Source organism: Solea solea, chromosome 18 (assembly GCF_958295425.1).
Source record: "Solea solea chromosome 18, fSolSol10.1, whole genome shotgun sequence".
NCBI classification, from domain to species: domain Eukaryota; kingdom Metazoa; phylum Chordata; class Actinopteri; order Pleuronectiformes; family Soleidae; genus Solea; species Solea solea.
The window spans coordinates 19,943,073-19,967,217 of record NC_081151.1 but is presented as its reverse complement, the minus strand read 5'-3'; the positions used below and the strand labels follow the sequence as shown (position 1 = coordinate 19,967,217).

Sequence of the window (24,145 nt, the reverse complement as noted above, 5' to 3'; positions counted from 1 at the left end):
TTTATCGTGATCCAACAATGGACAGACATGAACAGTTATAGAGTTAACTGGATAATGTCATCCTGTCAGTTAATCAAGACCATGAACAGACCCCAAGCGAGTCTACATATTCAAACCCTCACAGAACATTAATAATATATTCTTACAGTAGGGATGAGAATCGGAATCGGTCAGTATAAAATTCGTAAAAACCGATACAATCCAAAAATCCTTGTAAATAAAAATCAGCAACAACATTTTAGTCTTTTTTGGGAGAACACACAGTTGGAGAACTGTGTATTTGAAATGACTCACAGTTCATAAATGGCCTAGAATGACTGTGACTGATATCGGTATCAGCATTGGACACCCAAAAAGTGGTATCGCCCCATCCCTATCTTATAGTATAATCATTGTACATATAGAACAACAAATAGGAAAATGAATTCCTTAAACATCATACACCAAAAACGAACAACATCCTTTGAATCCAGAGCACAATTCAAAAGCAAATTCCTCTAACCAGATTTTGGAGAGCGAGAGCCAAGCCTCTTAAGGGACTCCTTTTGCTCCATGAACTCACGCCGGTGACAACTCCAGATAAACAACGAAGACAAACTACGTTAAACTATGTCGAGTCATAACCAATGCATGTACAGAAAAGGAGTGAGCGGTTTCCAGTGTGTTTTATTAAAACCCAGGCTGACTCACAGCGCATTAAAACACAGACCTGGGACAAAACAGAAGCAGAAACGAGACTAATCATTTATCAGAAAAAAAAAAGCCATTACAGTTAGTTAATACCAAGACAAATGAAAAGTGCACTCCCTCTAGGAAATCTTCATTCTCTGATGTCATGGTAAGTGATGCATGTCTGCAGACACAACGGCCCCCACCTATAAATATAGGTCACGTTAACAGATCCATCTGGCCGGTAAGCAGTGAAAGGCCAGAGAGACCATGAGCACCATCCATTATCTATAGAAAGGACATGATTAATGCCCGGGAGAGGGAGAGAGGTATTACAGAAGTATAACAACGTCTGCACGCTACTATATGTAGTAACAAATCACATCTGATAGCTTTTAGCAGTGAATATTGGTATATTAATATAATATTTTTCCGTGTTTACATGCGAGGAGGTGGCCTCCTTTGTTCCTCTACTGCCATGAATACTACAAAGGAGGATTCCCAGTTGGGATGTAAAATGGTTGGTGTAGTGGTAAGGCCTGGGTTCACGACCCCGGTCCGAACAAAGGCATTTCTGCATAGAGTTTGCATGTTCTCCCCGTGTGTTCTCCCGTTTCCTCCCACAGTCTAAAAACATGCAGATTTTTGGGATTAGGAAAATTGGACACTCTGAATTGACCGTGAGTGCGGACGGTCGTGGCCCTGTGATGGACTGGCGACCTGTACGGGGGGGGGTGTACTGTACCTCTGTCAGCTGGGATTGGCACCAGCGCCCTCGTGACCCTCGTGTGGAGGATAAAGCGGCAATGAATGGACCTACAAATAATCCACAATCCACAAAGAGATCCTGGAACAAAAGACCGTGGTCTGGTCCTGATGCTATTGTCAGAGATTAACCCAGAAGCAAACAGAGGCCCTGTTCACACACCTGCCATTAACATGGAGCACGGCTGATCCGATCACAAGTGCACAGATCCTTGAACATAAATTGACACTTGGCATTAGAGTGCATCTCTACTGATCTATCTCCACAGACCAAATACAGTCGTTGTTTTGCACCGAATTACAGAATTTAGTGGTTTAGCTGTTGTCCCCTCACCACAGAGACATTCTTATGCCTTTTTCCTTTTAGGCCACGTTGAATCCCTCAGGGATAACTACTAAAACAACTACTAAAAGACAAATATGTAAACATATTTAGTCAATAGTATTCCCTTAGTGAGAACTGACTGGAAATGAAAACTGGCTTCTATTTCAGCAGAAGTTGCATAAAGTGAAATTGCATAAATCTGACAACAGTATTTGTTATTGATAAAAAAAAAGAAAAGCAAACAACTCAGCCCAGCGATTAGCTAATAAAGATAAGTTTTATTGGCACTGACAGAAACAATGACTAATAAATGCTTTGACCGATCCTCCCCTGACCCCGGTTTCCTTTGCAATCCAAACTGCAAAGAGCAGACTTAGATGCTCTGGTAACAACATCAAATCAAACCACAGCTTTGGATGCCATTTACTTAAGTTTCCTTCTTGCACGTGAAGCCATTGCTCGCTGAATTCCTCCACCAGTGCAAAGACATGCAGTTTATTTGGCGACTGATATGCAGGGTGTAGCAATGTGCGCTGCGATTGGCTCATGTTTCCTCCCGCAGCTTGTGGATAATGGACAGTAATTTAATAAGGCATAAAAAGTGTGGTACAGTGAGCTGTCAATTTAAGTCTAAAGTTACATATCTTACAGTAATGGCAATTAAGATAAGCCCATACAATACTTCATAATCGGACACTGGATTGGATATCCAAAGAGAATAATGCCAAATCCGATTAATCCAAACATCCTGAGTATGCGTCACAATGCACAGGCAGTAAAAATGTAAATAGAAATCAGCAACAGCATTTTAGCTGAGCCATGTTGTGGGTGGGCAATTTATGAATTCAATATTTGTAACACGGTCGGAGAATTATTCTGTCTTTGTAATCGCTTGAAATGACAGCTTCATGGTTTAACCCTTCTGTGACCATTTGGCATTACCGTAACTCCTAGACCATTTGTGCGAGCTAGAAAATTCAAAAACTATGGACTGGCGACCCTCACGTGGTGGATGAAGCGGTAGAAGATGGATGGATGGATACCGGAAAGCAGAGAAATAGAGCATTTTTTGACAATTCTGCAGCCATAATATCAAAAATAAATCCAGGCGGCCTGAATATCATGATGGTCATACGAGGGTTAAAAGACTGCAGTGGCTTTATTGTTCCTCTGGAACTTCACTTAAAAACATAACCAGCGTTCGACTGACTGTGCAAAAGCAGAGTGATAAATGGACTTGGACTTGAGGGAACTACTACTTGTCCGTGCCAGAGCCCCGACAGCGAGAGGGAGTGATATCAGCACATTCATGGATGCATCAACATGCCGTTTGTAAGGCAGGAATTTCATGTGGGAGACGGTGGATGGGTGTGACTGAGGAACTCCATTGTTCAGGGCTTGAGTAATGTTGAACTGTAGGTGATAAGTTGACAAGCTGGGCGTGTGGTATAAGCTTGAACTGTGTCATTTATGAACTGTGAAGTCTCTACCCATCAGCCTTTCATGAAATACGAGTTATGAGACTGTGGTACCGGCTGAAGCATAAATTGGAACTAATAGCAAGTGGCTTCATGAAAAACTTAAATCATTAATGAACTCAGAAACTCATTAATATCGATACAAACACCAAGGTTTCGGCAGTTACAAACTAGAAAGGATCACTTTGTTATGAATGGAGCCAAAACGTCTAGATGCAGAGGAATCTGTGTCGTCCAAATGATTTCTAGCCACTGGGAAATCAACTCACAATCAAAACAGGCCATTTTCCCGAGCAGCAGTTACTCAACAAGAGTGGACTTGCTACATTTCCCCTCACATATGTGATTTCACACTGACGTCAGCGTCACATTACAGATGAACGCAGAGGAGCGTGAGGTATGCACCCACTGCTGATGACTCCTGGGCAAACGCTGCTGCACCTGACAAAAACACAGACACGGCACCGCTCTTCGTCATAAGACGAGGCTAAAACGCGTTTCCCTCTGGCTCTTAACGGAGTTGAAATAGTAGTTGATTTCATAAACATTTAGCAAGCTTCTGTGCAGGGGTGCGTTGTTTCTTTATTCATAAAACATGAATCTCCTTCTCAATTATTGATTCTGTCTGAAGCCAACCGTATCCTGGGTTTCACCTCTGGAACGGTTTTAGCGGGTAAGGCAGAATATGTGTGCTAAACAAGAGTGTGCAAGAGACTCAAAAAGGAGCTACAATAAAAAGGGAATATGCTCCAGTTTGGATTAAAACACGGGCCAATAGGAAACTGCATTAAAGGGATTTCTTACCTTAGTTAACTCCCCACTGACATAATATTTGCACTAGGGGTGTGAGTACCTCATAATAATAATAATGATAATGTCACTTTACATATTAAATAAGAAGATAAATCAAACACACAAAGGTTAAGAAAAAATAAAACAGACACATTAAAAGGTTAAAGGTAAAAAGTTCAGATGAAATCAAATGGACGAGATCAACACAGTAGAATTTAAAAAGGTGGCTACGATACGATATGATACCATACATGGTCACGATACCAATAATATCGCGATACAGCGATTCTTTGATAATCTATATATTGCAAAGACAATCATATATTGATACATCCTACGTGATATTGGTCAAATTAAAGAAAACAAAAATGTGCGTGAAAAGCTGAAAGTGCAGGATTTCACAACATAGAGAACAAAGTGGACGTTTCACTCATTCATTCGAGCAGCGCCAGTCAGAATGGCGATATTTGCCCTGGCGTACCGGTTATCGTGACAGACCCCTAATTTGCACACAAGCCAAAAAAAAAAAACACCACACAAAAAGAGGCAGAGCACGCCCTCATGTAATTACTCCGGTCTCAGGACCACAGGATACCGTCTTTGAAAGTCAACCACATGCCATCGCAGCACACGGACCAAGGAGACACAGAGAATGAGACGCTGCATGCAGATGTTTTGATTGGGAGCAGGCACCAGCCAGCCAGCGATTAGTGTTCAAAGGCAATAAGCTGTCATGCAATTTCTCCTAGCAGCTGCGGCGAAGGGGGCTCAGCTCAGCTTTAAGACGCGAGCTACATTTTAGACTGACAGGAGTTTACGGGGAGGGAGGAAGTTATAGTTGACACACAGGAAGACTGAAATAAGCCAGCTTCCTGATTACGGATTGGAATACAGTACGTCTGTGTACATGTCGGGGGAGAAAATGGTGCAAATCACAATCGCTATTTCTCATATTTCTGTCTCAGACAATTGAGATTTTACAACAGCAGTCATGATTTATCCCCCGCCCCCCCCTCCAGTTTGTGTCTCAGTCCTAGAGATGTCATGGACAGGACCTGCAGCCAGGCAAAAAAAAAACATTATGAAGACGCTACAGTGGCAGCGAAGGAGGGTACAGACAGTTGGTGACTTATTTTCCCAGTTTTCCTTTTACTTTTCTCTTTAAAAAAAGAAAACCCACCAAAAAACAAGACACAGAATCATAAGTTTATCCTTGAATAGCAAGGAAGGACAGATGCACATCTCAATAAAAGTGGCTGGTTGAGTCTGACCTGTTCTCTGCAGGGGCAGAACACCTTTCCTTGCAGAAGTACTGACTTTCACTTCAATTAGCCCTCGCTCTTTCTCTCTCTCGCTCTCACACACACACACTTTTCCTAAGTAGCAGTCTTCCCTTCCTGTGCTGTGCATGGTCTGTGACTAGACTAAAATAGTTCCTCTCGCACAAAGCTGCATGCGTGTATTCCTCCCTATCCCAACCTTTGCCACAGCGACAGGAAGGTTCCCGTCCGTGCATGAATGCCTGTATGTGTTTGTTTGTGCCTACACAAAAAAAAACAGACAGTTATTAGCATAAAAAACCTTTTTTCCCTCCATGTAATTCTGTCAACACCTACCCCCCCATACACACACAGTCCTCCCTCCCTTACAGCTAATGCTACAGTGCTTTCTGCACATTCTCATTCCTGTCAGCTATCCCTGAGAATGACTCACACACAGAGTCCCTGTGCTGATGTCACAGAATCAAAAGACTGACATTTAACTCAACTAATGTCACAGTCTGAATTATAAGTAAAACGTGGCTACGGAGCATATTGGCGTATCAGACAATAGTAGACGTAAAAGTGTGCGGATTGTCCTGAGGGACTACGTCTGTGCAAACGCGCAGCTGTCAGCACTTTTCACAACGGCATAGATGTCTAATCCCAAAGAATCCCATACTCAAGCAAACTGGCGACTGAAATGTGGCGGAAAACTTTACCGAAATGAATCAGACACTGAACTGAACTGAACCGAACCTTGTGAAACTGAATTTACACCCAGCACAAAAGATACAAGGTTAATGCAGCGAGGTGGAGCAAGAAAAACAGACAACTTCAAAATGAAGTATCAGTAAAAAACAAAATAAGTGGAGGCACAGCCTATATCTTAAAACTCTTTTATGAAGAAATACATTTAGGTTTCAGTCAGAGACATTTCTAGAATGGACGTGATGCTTGCTACTTCATCCTCTGCCATGCAGCCCACATCCATAGCTGCAGGGGAATGCAGTGAGTGATGCGTGGCCTTTCAATGTTTCCGCACACAAACGCACGGGAGCAACACCGACGCATGTGCACATACACACAATTATCTGCAGCCAGACCAAGGCACAGGCAACGGCATGACTGCTTTTGTCTTGGCCAGCAAATGTGGCCCAATTCGTCAAGGTTCTGGGAGACAAACTGACGTAAGTGTGTGTGTGTGTGTGTGTGTGTGTGTGTGTGTGTGTGTGTGTGTGTGTGTGTGTGTGTGTACGTGTCAACTGTGAAACTAGATCAGGCCAAACAGAAACGAAAACATCTTTCCTTGATAGGTTGCTGCATTGCTTTGAGTCCACATGGAGGCAGCTGAAGATCGATTACATTGCTACAGACTAAAAGGGTGGATCTGTTAAAGCTGGAAATGATCAGTGCCAAAAGTGGTGCTGGTCAGACTCTACGGTCATGCCGGTCAGTCAGTGTGCTTACATGCATGTTAAAAGTCCTATTTTAGTTAGGGATGTCCCGATACAACTTTTTCACTTCCGATACGATACCGATATTGAAGCCTTGAGTATTGGCCGATACCGATATTGATCCGATACGATATCAGCACTAATCATACGTACTTTAATGACTTATTTTGTAGTGTGGAATGTGAGAATAGTGATCACAACGGGCACTGCTGGATAGAAGTGCTGGAGCAGAATGGACTGTTGTATCAGAGCGCTTATATCGGAGATTTTAGAGGCACTCCGATATAATACGATATGCGTTTTTGGCTGATATCGGACCGATATCCGATATCAATATCGGATCGGGACATCCCTAATTTTAGTCAGACTAAGACAATAATTCAGTTTTCTTAATGTCTTGTAAACACGTTAGTCCGACTAAACCCGAGCTAGTCTTAGTCGGACTAATATACCTGGATAATGTGATTCATAGTCGGATTATTCCTGCATGTATAGGATAAGCCGGGTTGGAGTCGGACTTCTGCACATGCACCAAAATTTCCACCCCGGTCTACGTGGAAGTACAACAAAGCAACCACAAGAGCCTTGCTCGATCTAATTTGTACACGATCCATCTCACTGTCCAACGCACAAGCTTATAGAGAGATACAGCGCCACCTACATAGGGAGAGTCAGACATACATGGCCAATAAATCAATTTACTCCGCATGCATGTTCAGACTCTGCAAGTTGTCCGATTGCCTGTCTTAGTCGGACTATGGACTTAGCTTGATTAAGCTGAGAACGTACAGACAAGGTGAAATTTTAGAGCTGCTTTTTGTTTGAAACATCAACTATGCTCCTAGCATTTGTTCTGGTACACCATTGGCAAGCATAATAATGAGGTAATGTCAGAGCAGAATAAAGTTACACAGTCCTGCGTGACTCTTGCTCAGATGCCCACTGTTACCTTCCTACTGCTGCCATGTCCATGTAAAACCAAAGAGAACAATGGAGAAAGAGAAGGAAGGAGACTAAAAGACGGAGCCAATATCTTGTTGGCAACGATTTTTCGTAGGGAAAAAGGCATGAAGTTCCTACGATTGTTCGTGTGCCTGCGAGCGCAGACGTGAGTGTGTCTGGCTTCACATTCTGTCCAAAACTACAACAAAAAACAACAACTGCCAGCTATATAATTTATTATTAAATATACACAGTGAATTCAGAAAGCATTCAGAGCACATTCAGACCCCTTCACTTGAGAAACAGCACTAAGTCGAAGCATCTTTGGCTCCGATTACAGCCTGAAGTATGACACAACACACTGGATACGCCTGGAATTAGGGACTTTTCTTCTCCGTAGATCCTGTAGGAACTGATGGTGGACAGACACTTCCAGGTCTACACAGCTTATATAATATTCAGCAATCTGAATGGGTGGGAATTTGGGTTTTAAAGTTTGGGGTTTGGATATATTTTCTTTGCCAACTTAGCTTGAATGAACAACAGTTGTCTCTTTACCTCAGTGGCTTGGTTTGAATATTCACTGTTGATTACTTCCAAAGCTCTATTTCGGTGTAAAGAAAAAGTGGAACTCTGGATGGTGGGGGCTGTGAATCTCTCATGATCTCACAATTTGATTTGATTAAAACTATTTTTGAGTTAGAAACTAGAATATGTGTGACTGGAAGAATCAACCTTAGCTTGTGATGACTTATTTCAAATACAGACTGCCAACACTGACTCCAACCACCACACCCATGTTGTTTTGAACATGGGACTACAGCTGTATTTTCTCAATGTGGAATCTATAAAGAAACAGTGATTGGCCTTGCTTAAAAACGAAAAAAAAAACAGACTTTAAATCAGAAAAAAAGACGTAAAAATGGAACACAAACTTGGCAGAAATGTTGGACACTGGTCTAAACCCAAAGGCAAGAACAACCAGCAAAATATAAACCACTAATATGGGAGATGTGACCTTAGACACAAGTGCAATGGCCTTTATGTGACTTTCAAAGAAAGCGGAAATGCTTGCCAGTCACGATACACTTTGACACACAGCAAAGCGTTTCCGGAAATCCTAATCCTTAACAACACAAGCCTGCCATGTGAATCGTCAAATATTCAAGAGTTAAACTGACTCAGGAGAGGAAACATACATGGATGGGGAGGCAGTCGGTTGCTATGATACAGCAAGACAGTACATACACAATTCCTAAATGGTGTTCTGAGAATAATCGGACAAACTATACAGATATTTACAAGCGACAGGCCAGAAGAATACAACCGACTCAAATCATCTGAACTTTACAATCATGCTTAAATATCAAGCACAAACCACTTTTTTTTTTCCTCCAGTTAAGATAAAAATACAAGGCAGGTGTTACATAAGCTTGTTAAGTAACTGACATTTCCTGGCTGGCTAAATAAATGTTCTGTGCTCGTGTTATAGTGCTGCTCAGTTATACTGTAACTAACGACATCAAGTAAAGGCCAAAGAGTCACCGGAGGAGGTCTCATGTGAAGTTATGCACCATTTAATGGCTATAATTTACACATGGGACAAGCAGATATTCATTGACAGAAGAGCTACAGTGTGTTCTAGGGTTTTAATATCTGTTGCAACTTCAAAAACCTCAGAAAAGAGAATGTGTGCAACGGTAAAACTGGACTGAAAGTGCCAGGCATTCATAGGTAATGCATACCAGCTTTTGTTCTAGTTTCATATACATATATTTCATTTGTTCTACAGTTTTTCTTGTTCTGAAACTGACCAGAACCTTGGATGATGTCAACAGTGGAAATACGTGGAGGCAAATCCTCAAAGTAGGCCCTACTTACACCACTTGTTGTGTTACAGTATACGCAGCTATTGTGAGATTAAGATTCCTTCTGCGATGGTCCTTCAGGCACCAAAGAGCAGGCTATTTTAGCACAGACACACGATTACCCCTCATGACACCACACACCATTACAGACGGAACTAATGAGTTACAAAGCCGAGTCATGTGGGCCTCCACTTTCACAGCAACGCCGAGTACTTCAGAGTGAAGAGGAGTGACAGATGCACAGATCTCACTGCTTACAGTAGGACAGGATGGAGCAACCAAAGATAGAGACTTCACGTTTGTTATGTGTCAGAACATGACGCAGGCCTCGCTTCACTTTTGACTGATGTCTTTAATACGACGGCGTGGCAAAACCAAGACTGCAGAGAGTAGAATCACATGTAATGTAACCCTGGCAATACAGGGTTATATGATCCAACACACTCACACCGAGGCACATAAACAGTACTTGCACTTCATACATAGTTATCAAATTACATCATTAGATCAACAAAGAATATTTAATTGATCTCAATCCCTAATAAAGAAAGAATAAACACTGCGCTATGTGTAGACAAACCTCATTAACACATGACAGGCCACTTCAAGAACTCTCTATTTGTACATTACTGTGTTCTCAAGCCACGCAGTCATGTTAACAACACAGCAAAGTCTTTCCATGTTCCCCAAGAGGAATTGCACATACCTGTGTTGTTGATTGTGCACCATAATAATAATAAGCAGCAGCCAGCAGCACTCCATTAAAGAGGGCCAATGGGGGAAAGAAATCAATTGGAGGCATAGCACTCCCCAGACGATAGCCAATTAAAGACATTGGGGAGATAGGGAAACTCTGACGAGACCTGAGGGCTTCAAAGTGAGACCAGGAGCACTGAGCCAGGAGCTCCAGGGACTCAGTCAGCAGCAAGAGACCTTGGAGAGAAGCTAATGTGTGATTGTTCAGGCAAAGCTGCTCATAACTCGAGCATGAGAGCTGGTGAGACTCAAGCCAGATATTTTAGGAGCAACGTTGAGTCACGTGAGCATCCGGCAGGAAATTGTCAGTAGATAAAAGGGAGAGCGAGGAGTCAACACCGCAGTAGGCTCACAGGCCTGCAGTACAAAAGCCTGGTGGAAAAATGCAGCAGCACCAACAAAAGACAGCTTGTTATCATGATAAAAGACATGGCTGTGGACAGTGACAAACTGCAATCCAATATGTCACATAAACAGAAGACTGATTGTACAGCTGGGCCTGTACAGCTGGCCATTTGTGACCACAGCAGCAGCACAACTGTGGTCCGGTACATACAGGGCCGCAGCTTGATATCCCGCATTGTATGTTCACTCACGGTGACGATTGGTCAGCTACAACAGCAGCATGTTGACGGCATGTTCCTCCGTCAGCGGTATTGCAGTTATTGTAGTTCTGCTCCCATGAGAAGGAAGTAAGAATTTTAACCACGTGAAACACAGAAGAGCAATTTGTGACGAATGGTCATTTCTCTGGAAAATGGGTGTCTCCATGTGACGCTGTGATGGACTGGCGACCTGTCCAGAGTGTACCCGTGACCCCCCCGTGACCCTCATGGGGAGGATAAAGTGGTAGAGGATGGATGGATGGTAATTTCTCTGTATGAAGAGGTACAACATTATATATCAGCTAGTAGTTTCCTACCTACAGAATGCAAGCACCTGATCAGTAAACATTATCAAATGAAGTCACCTTTACGGAGTGAACAAAAACAATTCACAGTATTGAAGGGCATGTATATGGGTCACCATGTTTTTGTTGAAGACTCCAGAAAACACAAACACTGTGTCAGTTCCATAAAGTCACAAGAACCAGTCAATCAGTAAGGCGTAAAGGTTCTTTGTACATTATGTTATATGTAAAGGTCAGCACCATGAGCCTATCTGCTGCTTATTGGAACAGATGAGGAAACATTCATTCAAGGTCAACAGAAAATGTGACATTACCACTAGTGATGCTATTCTTTTAAAACTATAAAGAAACTCTGAGAGGAAAAACCAAACTGGGCCTAAAATCAAACCTTGTGGTACACCCTCAATAATAAAAGATATACCGATATACAAAAGTCCTACCTGCAAGACTAGTCATACTTTAAAAGCTAGCTTGTTTGCAAGCTCTACTTGATAATAGTGTCAATGCAAAAATATGACATGCCTTTGTTTAGAGTTTAATGGACTGAAATGCAAATCTAGCATATCTATAAGTCAGGCAGTGAAGTGAAGGAAGATTAAGATATAAAGCCAACGAAAACCAAGTTGCTTTCTGAAATTTGTTGTTTGGAATAAGGCGTATTGGGAGATAATTTTCTGGAGCATTTTTTACTGTATTGCTTAAAGTCATCTTCACACCACAATTGTAACCAATTAATTAATGTCACCTGTGGAATGGACAGGCCAGAAAAAACACCATCCAATCTTCAAATATTAACGGCCCAAACTAATTAATTGGATCGTGATGTACGTGCCCCTCCTCGTTCCCTAACCGCGCATGCTCAGAAGACAACGCCACAGCTTCTGCTGGCTTGCTAAACATTCAACGAGACAGTTGCAGCAACGTTAAGGCAGAAAAGGTGCCAACAACAGGTGTTGTTGGCGCAAACTATAGCCGTTTTTATTTGGGAAAGCTACGGCCCAGAAAAAGGCTGATGCAGAGTGATCCAAGACTGGTAGGTTAACTTTATGTCTTTGTGATTTGAACAAGTATCAAAAAATAGTTAGCGTCTCCGGAAAGTACTGAAATTTACTGATGCTCGTGAATATGTGTTTGTTGTGCGTTCCCGTGCTCTGGAGGGCGTTGAAAATGTAGCCTGCTCAAAACCAGGATCTCCAACCCTACGTTTAAGATACACTAATATGTCACCAGATAAAACACCTAGATACAACCAAATCGAAGGAGGACACAGCTCTGGGTCAGGAAGTGCCATTTTTAACCTACTGTATTTCTGAGCCACTGGATCAGTCTGGGTGCATCTTACATACAGTTTGTGTGGGTACACAAAAAAAAGCAGCAGGAGGCCTTATTCAAAGCACTTCCAGCATATTACAGAGAATAGACAGGCTGTGTGTGATAACGAAAGAAAGGGAAGCAGAAAGAGGCAGAAGCACAGTGTCAGTTCAGATTTCACAGCTCCCGTTATAGCTCTGGCACAGGCCAGTGCAGAGGCCCGTCTCTCCCAGGGCTTACCACCCTAACGACACACACCGAGGTGCCACAGTAGAACAGCTTCATAAAAATCGGCGCCGGTGACTGTGATACACGGGCTATACTGTATCCGAGTGGCTGTATTGATTTTTGTGGTCGCTGATAGCAGCACTGGCACAGCAGGGCACACATTTGGCGGGAAGCGAACAAACCACATTGTCACAAGGGGCGACTACACGTACCTGCGACGACAAACTAGTGTGCGCCGGGATGGGCTACGATTACATGTCCTTTTCACATACTCGTACCGGTATTCATTCAAACGGAGAGAAACATTAAAAGGACAGCCGGAGGCATGAACGGCAGCACCGCGAGTCAATACCAGTAAACAAATACATGACAGAGCAAGTGACTTCTCATTTCCTGCACAATTGCTAGACTTCCATTGACTGCACTGCTATGTCACTATGGCAAAAAGGCATGGAAACTATAAAAATAGAAGCGGAAACTGTAAAAAAAAAAAAAGGGGTTATGATTAATGACTGCTGTCCCAGAGGCAAGCAAATGGTTAGATTTAGCAATGTAGATAATAACTAAACTGTAGCGATCTTAATAATGTAAGGGAATGGTGTAAACAAAAACCACAAGGCATATTCAGGTCCCAGTAGGGAATTGTTTGTTATTTGGAAACTAGATCAAAAGAGAGATCTTGCCATGCACCATTCCTACCACAGGTGTGAATGTTTTTAGTAGGACAGACATGATGGGACTCTCCAGTGTGGATATGCAGGTGGGGGTGGACCTAGTGTTGTGTTTGATTCACAATAAAATCTTATGTCACGTGGCGTGGTAGCAGTGGAAATGACCGCGGCGACGAAACAAGATGTGAAACGGTTCTATTCTCTCAAACACAAAATCATTTCAGGTCACAGCAGAGGATACAGGGTTTCCTCTTATGATGTAACCTTGTACAACCACAACCAGGCTTTGCTTGGGCCTGATCAGAAAATAAATTGAGTCATGAGTGTGTGGCTTGCATGTAAATGTAGTTGGCTGTGGATAAGAAAAGAAAAATAGCAACAAATGACTGCTATTGCATAGAAAGAACGAAGATATTCTTTGACTCTGATTGTGCTCAGGTTATTCAGACTCATTTTAGACAGCAAGAGATTCAAGATAATAATAAACAAACAACAATAACTGCAACTAGGTGATCATTTGACCCGTAACTCCATGGAATTTCCATGTGAAAACAAACCAATGTGGTTAAAAAGGGGCCTTTCACACTTTCGTCAGACAAGCCACAGCCTACTTCCACAAATCATACTTCCAACAGCTGAGGCGATGGCAGAAAAGTGAAGCAGCTGTTGTGGCGGTGGTGTGGCTCTGAGGAAGTCTGTCCAACACACCCTGATTCACTCGTGCGTCCACACACAATCACAGCGGGCACGTCTTTGTTGTTTTGCATGTTACTCGTAAAAATTACACTTCGCGTGTGCATGTGTGCCATGTCGGGCGTGGTTATACATAAGTGACCCAACACCTTTCATGCTGCTTCAAAACACAAAAGGGAAGTTGTGGTGCTCTGTTATTACAGACAACCACGTGTAAAACCTAAATAGGCTGTGACTCATAACAGAAATTACTTAAAAGTACCAGTGTGTAGAATCGATGTATATATTTATATCAGGAGCCAGGTCAGCTCTACAGGGCCTGCCATTTTGGACCGTCATGTTTTTACAACAGCCCACAAGGGACAAACTTACCATAGTCTGAGTTTTGACTCTGAACTGAAGGCTACACAGGTTCTCCAACACACTTGGAATGGAAGGGTGGGGTTAGGGATAGCTGTAATGTTGCCATAATAAAGGCACTCTTCCACTATTACTAGTACTAGCAAAGCAGCTGTTTATTGGTGTACTGAATCATTAGAATCAGTGAATTAAAAAGATTAGTTTTCACTGCTCTACAGTTCGGTATCCGTGTCGGACGTCGCGCTCATAACTCTCTGACCAATCAGTGGCTGACAGTCTGGCTCAGCTTGCTTAGAACCTCACCAGAGCAGGTCCTAAAAAAAACATCAGGTACTATCCCTAATGGAAAAGCAAAAGTAGAGTGGAGCCATGCCAATACTGTATAGTGGAAAAGCACCATAAATGTACACTGTACCTTTAATAATAAGGGATTCTAGAAACGATTTAATGTCCAATATAGATACCGATATCCCAACCTTGAGTATCAAATTATACTGATTTCATTCTGATACAGACGACTAAACTACTAAAATTATATAATGCTACAACTATCGAAATAAGACAAAATAATCCCATATAGGGTCATTTCAGTTAGTGGTTTTGACCAGTTTCAGGCCAATACTGACACTGGTTATCTTTCGGCTCATCTATTATAAACACATGGTTTGCTTGGCTTTCTCTAGAGTTGCAGTGGCTATGAATTTATAACCTGATAACCAGATATTTACCTGGAACTAGACCAAAATGAAATGTCCCATTAAGCATGCTGCAGCTAGATTATCTTCTTTGTCAACAATACAGCTTTTGTCATGGTAGCCCAGAAACACAGGTCTGGGGGGGCTAACTGGATGAAGTGAACGTTAAATTAAATTTAAGTGGTTAATCCAGATTAAACTGGCGGAGAGCAGATCTAATGATGTCACTGTTTGGTCACCTCTGGATGTGGCTTTGAGCTTTGAAGAGACAAGAGCCATTAGCTGTGGTGTAGCATGCCAGGGTGCGAGACAACGATGAGGGGGGAGACAACGACACTGATTGTGTGCACTCGTTTTCAGCGAATCCGCAACGTACACAGACGGAGATAGCGCAGAGGTGCGCATCATCATCATCGTCGTCGTCGTCATGGGCCAATACTAACATGATGTGCTAGCTAACGGCGGTGGATGTGCTGTTTAAAGTGCATCTGCGGCTCGGGTGGGTCACGGATCAGTGTTATATACCCATCCAAAAAAACCATACCTGATCGAGAGGGAGGTTGATAATGTCGCTGATGGGCTGCAGCAGAGTGGATCCAGTGCATGATGCTGTCGTTTGGGTAGCCATGCTGGGTCGGGATCCGTAAATCCTTTTCTCTCGCTCCTTCCTCCGTTTCACTTCAATACCCTTGGCTGCTGCGATAATAAATTCACTGCTGCTGCTGCCTCTTCTTCTTCTTCTGCCGCCGCCACCGCTGCCGCCGCCGCCGCCGCTGCTGCTGCTGCTGATGCGACGCACTGAACGGTTGTAACGCACAGTGCACAACCAAACAAAGAGTAGAGAAAAAAACCAGGGTGAGATTTCACTGCCAAACACTTCCTCTTTCGTCTACCGCCCTGAGGGCCGCAAAAACGTTCAGGCTGGGAGTTAGCGAGACGAATAACCTCACACATGTCACGGCACAGATACGTTTGAATTATTAGCTATAAAATTAAAGATATGGAAAGATATTAAGTGAAACATTAACAGCCTGGCCAACCTTGTATGTACCTACACGTCCGTTTGTATGCTAGAGAGAAGCTAAATGACTCAGCAAAACAAATTGGAAAAGGAAAAGCAGTGTAATGGAAATTGTACTATAAATGCCTGATTAAAAAGTTGTACACATAATTCAGCCCTGTATGGTTATTCCAGTGAATTAATCATTAATTAAAAACAATAAAAAGACAAATAAATTAAGTACTTATTTTTAGTAAATTCCTTTACAATGTGAAGAATTTATTGATGAACTAATTATTAGCGGGCTTTAGGCAAGACCTACCAATATGACTAATGACTGAGACAGTAAGCTAAATAAGTTGCTAGCTCATTGACTTTTATGGTAGTGCTCTCTACATTATTTTTTTTATCTTATTTCTGAAGACATTTTATATCTTCATCTGATTATGATTATGAAAAATAGTATGTTGATTTCACTACAGAAGAGACTGAACAACCTCTGCAGTTACGGATATTGTCAAAAAGTCCAATATCCCTAAAATGAATGTTTCATTTGTGGCATCGTTTCATAATTGCTCTTTTAAAGGTCCAGTATGTAACATTTAGGAGGTTTATTTATTGGCAGAAATTGAATATATATCCAATGAAATACAAATTGTTTTGGTCTGTAGCCTTAATTAGAATAAGCCTTTATGCAAGAGTCTTGCTTTATCTTTTTACAGCGACCCAAACGGAAAAATTAGCCGGAGTCTTCTGTTTGTTACAGCCTGGACTCACAATTTCTTTCACACTAAGCCCTAAATTGTCCATTATGTATGTATTTTAGTTAGTTTTTAGTCTGTACACATGATTTTTGTGTGTGTATAGGTCTGTATAATATGTTGTTTGTGTTGTTTTATATCTGGACCCTGAGTCTGTAAATAAAGTTAAATTAATAAATGAAATCATGGATTATTGAGTGTAATTTGTGTATGCGTCAGTCATCCAGTTTGTTTCCAATGTATTAATAACTATTTGTATTTTATTGCAGGCTTCACTATTTACCTCTATGACTCCTGTGGCCCTCCTCCATAATGCAGCCCCAATAGTTGTTCTGTTAGAGTAGGGTGGGTGAATTATCTTGGCAGCAGAGTCTCTTTGGCGACATTAAAAAATGGTGTTGGTGTGGGAGGAGAGATGGCGGCCCACCCCACTGTAACAACCATCTGTTTTTTGGCCTATCGTGTAGAGAAAGTGAAAGCTGTCAGACAGAAACGCTTCGGAAATGACACAGTGTGTGGCACCAGTCTGACTTGGAGGTAATCTGAAGTCGAAACAGAGGAACGTGCGCTCCATCACATACATCTGTAGCATTCCACACGCGAAAGCGAAAAGGGCTGTGACGTAAGAGGGGAGGCAGGGGAACAGACAGCCACGGCGGGGCCAGTGCAGCTGCACTTTCTGCACTGCTCCTTTTTCCTGCACAAAGGAGGAGAGGGAGAGCACATGAGCACACACACACACACACACACACACACTCTTCCTGTCACCTGCAATAAGGCTGAACAACACATCACAGAACACTCACATAAAATCCCTGCACCTCTGCACCCAACATGTCCACACACACACACACTGCAATCTTAGTCAATGTAACTAGTCAGTGTTGTTGGATTATTCCTTATTCAATTCATCCATTCATCTTCTACCCCATGGGAGTCAATCCCAGCTGACATAGGGCAAAAGGCCGGGTTCACACCCTGGACACGTCATCAGTCCAAACAGGGTCACATATAGTGACAAACAACCATCAACTCTCACACCAAGGTTATAATAGTTTTTAGAGCGGGTTTGCTAGATTTTATTTTCTGTAAAAGCTTTTGGTTTAGTTTTTATTAGTTTTAGTGTTAGTTTTTTTGTAATATGCAGTATTTGCCAGGTGCAAGATTCAGAAAGGTCATAAAAACCAGACAAAGATGCCATTTTAAAAAATGCATTAGTATAAATGAAGAACCTACAAGAAAATGTGCATAATACTGCTGAGGTTGGATATAGTTAGTGTGCAGTTAGATAATAAAAAAATATAGCCAACACTACTAAAGACACACATGAACATAACAACATAAATAATAAGTTAATTTATGCCAAATTCAAAATGGCTTACCTTTTGAGTTGAGGCCTTGGTGCCAATGGACTTTTTTGTTCATCTTGGGCTGTGACAAGTTCCCAACAAGTTTTGTGAAATTTGGTGCAGCTCAATATTGGCTTGCTCCACCCACGATTCACCTTAGGAGGACCCTATAGAGACGTGGTGCAACACACGGGTCAGAGCCCTATGACAATATTGTATTTTATCCAGACCTGACCTCAGTGCAACGTTTCCAGTGTTTTTAAGAACGTTCATCACCTCAAAAATGAACAGAAAACAACAGGTTCCTTGCACAGCATTCGTGTTTGGGCCCTAATAACCCTCATAAGACACATCCCATTGCTTGTGAGTAATGTCTAACTGACAAGTTTGTATTAGTACAATGTCATTTATACACACAGTAGCATAAATTGTTGAGAAAAGAAGTAAACTGATATCAATTTTAATCATAGAATAATAATGATGGCAATGCTGCTAGTGCTAAACATAAATATAAGGACGAAGAACAGTAGTTTAGTTTAATCAAAGACGGTGATGGAAATGGTCGCGTTTAAAACCAGACATACTCTTGTTTTGTACTGAGAACATGAAGAACTTTGTATAAAACACTGTAAATGTGTAAATAGTTAGTGATGGGATAAAGTAGTCTATAAATTTTGTTTGAGTTGTGTATAATAGGAATAGGGTAAGTAGATATATGCTTATACTTCTGCCTACTCCTATATCTATCTATATCTAGCTAGCTAGCTGGCTATCTAGCTGGTTGGCTATCTAGCTAGCCGGCTATCTAGACGGATAGCTAGGTAGAGAAAGAGAGATAGCTGCGGTGTAGGGTGATATATTTTGTTCTAATATTTATCTTGTAAATGACACATCTTCTTGAATACCAAATACACTTGTGTTTTCATATTCAAACACCAATTAAATACTCAGAGAACATCATGTGCAGTAATGTGAATACTGATAATAATAATAATAAAAAAATGTCATGACACAGTGAGCTCTACAATGAAATAGACCGGAATTTTGGAATGAGTGAGGCAGATGGTGACTGTGTTGAGTTATGTAATAACTTCTGAAAGTGTAACTTCCTCTTTTCTTCTTGTCCACACTGTGTTTTAGCACCACCTACTGGTTGTAGCTATTTCACAACAGGCCTTTTTTTTTTTTTAAAGCACATGAAGCAAATATTTCCAATAGAAAGAGACAAAAAACCATTAGACACATAAGAATCACCAGTGACCAAACACAATTCATTGTATTATATTGTCATACACATTAGCCATGTACTCTAAATACATTAAAATACAAATATTCTGAGCAAAATAAATGATCTGCACCTACTCACTGTAGCCAGCAGAGGGCAGCCCATGTTAACCATCAGTATCTCATGTGGCTTGACTGTGCTGTGCTGTGCTTTTTTTTTTCTGTGGTCAGAAGACAGTTTGCTTCAGATTAGACTAGATTACGTTGGATTAGATTAGATAACCTTTCCCATGGGGCAAATTTAAGTGTCCCATAGCTTTGTTGTGGTATTAAAAAGCCTGATGGGCGAGAGAGGGTGAGTAGGTGTCAATGAACAAGTGAAACACAGTTACAGATGCAATCTCTTTATTGGACTTAGTGCGTTGGACAGATGTCCCTACATTGTCCTCTTGGGGATTAATTATTGCCCTTTTTTTATAGCTGCTTTTGTGTTACAGTGCTTAACAAATGTATTAGACCACCACCCAATCTAAGATTTATGCCACAGCTGCCCTTAATTAATGGCAATGGTAATCATCAAAATAATCTTTTTTATGTTTGTGTAATGGTTAATATACCAGTATGTAAAAGCTCTTTAATTGAAATGATGCTAAAATATGTTTTTATTATTGTTATCGTTTTTTGGTATATGAATTTTGAGTTTTACAAAAAAAAACTGAAAAAAAAATAGTCAATTACATTATTATTTCTTGATTAAGACGTCAAATTATATAAGATATATAGTTAAAATTGTTTTAGTGGTTGAATGTTTTCTCAGAGTCTTAAATCTTTGTATTTACTCTCTGTCGGTTTGTGTTTCTGTTCTTTCTACACTGTAGTTTTTCAGAATCTCTTGCCTGTTTTTGCCTCTTCCTGTTTATTTACTTGGTTTCTCTGTCCTCGTCATTGCTGTCCCTGTCGTGTTTGTCCTTGCCTACTTCCGCCTGTCAAGCCTTCTTATTAAACTCTTATGACGTGCTGTTGAGTCCATCTAAACCCGAGTAATTTGACACATTTTAATTCAGTGTGATAATTAAAACTTCCACGGCAGTGTGGCGTCCTCTCAGTCCACAGACATGTAGATTAAGCTTTGGTTAATTGGTGACTCTTAATTGTCCGGAAGGCGTGAATATGAGAGTGAATGCTTGTTTGTGTCTGTACAGTAAGTTGACCCTGCGATGCTTTGGCAGTCTGCCCGGGATGAACCCTGCCTCTCCACCAGTGTCAGCAGCTGGGATTGATGCCAACTTTACCCCCAGCAGAAAAGATGGTTACAGAACCCTAAAGGGACAGGGTGAGATTTTTCTTTGGGGGTGGGGTTACCTCGCAATATGTTTTGCGTTACCTCGTAGTAAGTTTTGTGTTACTTTGCGGTATTTTGCGTTATATTTTGTGTTACCTCGCAATATGTTTTGTGTTACTTTGCTGTATTTTGCGTTATATTTTGTGTTACCTTGCAGTAAATTTTGTGTTACCTCACAATATTTTGCGTTACATCGCAATAAGTTTTTTGTTACCTTGCAATAAGTTTTGCGTTACCTCACAATATTTTGCGTTACCTCACAATATTTTGCTTTACCTCACAATAAGTTTTTCGTTATTTCGCAATAAGTTTTGCGTTATTTCGCAATAAGTTTTGTGTTATCTCGCAATATGTTTTGCATTACCTTGCAATATTTTGCATTACCTCGCAATAAGTTTTGTGTTACCTTGCAGTAAGTCTTGTGTTACCTCACAATACTTTGCGTTATATTTTGCGTTACCTCACTGTAAGTTTTGTGTTACCACACAATATTGTGCGTTACCTCGCAATAAGTTCTGCATTATTTTGCAATAAGTTTTGCGTTACCTCGCAATAAGTTTTGCGTGTCCTCGCAGTAAATTTTGTGTTACCTCACAATACTTTGCATTACCCCACAATAGGTTTTGCGTTACCTAGCTGGGTCTAAAAAACCAAGCACGATTTTAATGCCACTATATGTGAGGCCCATCTCAAAATAAAAACTCAATTGTCTCCATTGTTGTGTTTGTTGGGTTTTGTGAGCTGAACTGACGCAAAAATACTTCCCCTCCAAAGAAGAATTCTCCCCATGTCCCTTTAGGGGCTCCGTAGTAAATGCATGGATGATTGGATGGTTTTAAATCCCAACCGTGAGCCTGTATGTCACAGAATCACACACAGTATAGTGTGTGTATCTACCTGTGAAGGCTGAGAATATTATAGTGTTTAACCGTTCTCGTGTATATATATCGTAAAAAAGTAATGGTATATATACACGTGTGTGTGTGTGTGTGTGTGTGCTGCTCTAAATGCACTTCACATACTACAACTCTTATGTAATCCCCATTAACCATTCATGACTACACTTAGAAGTTACACAGTATGACATTTATGTCAGGGAGCCAGACAGAAACCCACTGCACTTATGTCCCTCTCTCTTATGTGTGTGGTTTTTTTTGTTCTAAGTTGGCGTTGCCATGGCAAGACGTACCATGCTCCATCTTTTTGAGTATGGATTTAAAGGACAGAGAGGAGACAGTGAGAAATGAAAGTGAACAAATGAAACTGATCTGTGTAAACGGTGGAAGGGTTACTGGACGTTACTGGGAGCTTACAAGTGTACACATAATGTGTCATAATCTTCATTTTCTTTTCCTTTAGAAAGCAAGATCGTGTGACTGACATTTGTTTCCAAGCCCAGCTGTATCTGTGTTGTGGTGACAAAGTCCATAAGCTCCTTATATAGTCAGAAGTTCATGTATTGCACTCAGGCCTGCTCCTCCAGGGACGTGCAGCCTTAGACAGGAAGTGTCTTTGTGCTGACGGTCAGAGCAGAAACCCCCCGACTGGATGATGCTAGTACTCAGAGATGGAGACGCAGTCCAGTTTATGACCTCTCGTTGCACTCCGTGTTTCCTCATCTGCTCGTTCTTTTTTTCCGTCTTGGTGCAGACTGTGCCCGCAGACAAAGAAAGACCCACTTAAAAATACCGTCTGTTTGTTCAACGGTGCTGTGATCCCAGAGGAAGTTGTCAGGGAGAACATTATCACATCACTGAAAAACATGCAGGAATGACTGGGAGCCATATTCTCCAGTCGATACGCCGTGTGAGCCGATCAATAAGCTCTTGCTCAAAGACAAAATCCTTGCTTTGGGAGCCTGGGAACATGAGTGTTAAAGTATCATGTGAATAAGTGTAGTATTATATTCAAAAAACCCAGAATAGGAAAGGAAATACACCATAAAAACTCAGACTACAATGGGATTTTCACTGCTTCTTCTTTCTGCTCATGTGAAACGACTAAACCGAATGACAGATAGCAGCTTTTCTGCAAGGCGACTTTTAGCAATACATCAATAATAGTCCAATAAGGCAGTGAGAGAACAGCTGATGTGAGTCATGCAGCTTAATCTCTGAGTTAACCTCATAAAATAAATGAAGCGATCCATCATGGATACTTTTAATAACCAAAATTGTGACACGTGAAAAATGTCCCCCATCGGCTCGAGTATTGATCTGATGCAGAAAAGAGAAGCGTCCAGTGTTTTCATTTACAGCCAAACTGTCTGTCTGTCTGTCTGTCTGTCTTTCTGCGGCAGGACGATTCCTTTTTTCTCCAATCTCCGTCCTGTCAAGAGGACAGATGGACATGATGGATGAGATGACTCCGCTCTGTTCATCCAGGAGTGGGACAGATGCAATCATCAGGTTACACGGACGTCCTTAAGCATTCACTAGATTCTAGATTCACTACAAACACACACAGGAGGCTCACTCCATGTTCCTCTTTCCCTTGGCTCGTTGCTCTGAAACCTCATTTCCTCACATTAGGTGTTATTAAAACTTAGATTCAGAAAAATGTACACGTCCATCGTCCACTTCCTCCTCCCTCTGGATCCTCAGTCAAGATAGAGCTCAAACATCTGGAAGGGATTCAACTGATTGGCTGTAGTGTCGGAGGAGCTGAAACACTACTGTCTAAGGTAGGGGTGTCAAACTGGCGGCCCGTGGGCCACATGCGGCCCTCCCACTTAATATTATGTTGTAATAAAAAACATGGCCCGATACCTCGTCTTCCTTAAATCAAGGGTTTCTTAATCCTGGTCCTGGGGATCCACTTCCTTACGTTAGTTTTAGATGTTTCCAAGAAGATGGTAGAAGATGGATGGATATGAACGTTTAAAAAGAGGCTGCTGCTCTGAATAAGATGTCTAGTCACTTTATATCCACTATATCTGCAGTGCGGTGTGTTATTTCATGAGCAGATGCTGACGTGTTCTGCTCAAGGCTTTGAATTTTTACATTAGATCAAGCTGTTTGCTCTGGATAAAAGCATGGGCAAAATAAACACAAGGCGATATATTCTTTAATCTACCAAAACAGGCTCGACCAGCCATGTTATGTTCCACCACTTATTTATTCACATCTGTGTGTTTGTACTGTGGCTTAACAATTAATATCCTGTGGTCTAACGCTGCTCGGGGACCAGAGGAGATAATAGGAAATATACACACAGGGAAAATAGCATATAGCCACTGACATTTTATTGGTCCAGGAGCCAGTGAGAGTGCACTGCAGGTGTCCTCATCC

At 41.5% G+C, this 24,145-nt stretch overlaps 1 protein-coding gene across 1 annotated transcript in view; it reads right to left on the bottom strand.

The window, feature by feature from the left end:
• Positions 1-15,994, bottom strand: part of mboat2a (membrane bound O-acyltransferase domain containing 2a) — a 34,517-nt gene extending 18,523 nt beyond the window's left edge. The window contains exon 1 of the mRNA XM_058615794.1: positions 15,724-15,994. Coding sequence (XP_058471777.1) covers positions 15,724-15,807 — 84 coding nt within the window. The 5' untranslated portion in view covers positions 15,808-15,994. The remainder of the gene's footprint in view (positions 1-15,723) is intronic.
• Between the last annotated feature and the right edge of the window lie 8,151 nt (positions 15,995-24,145).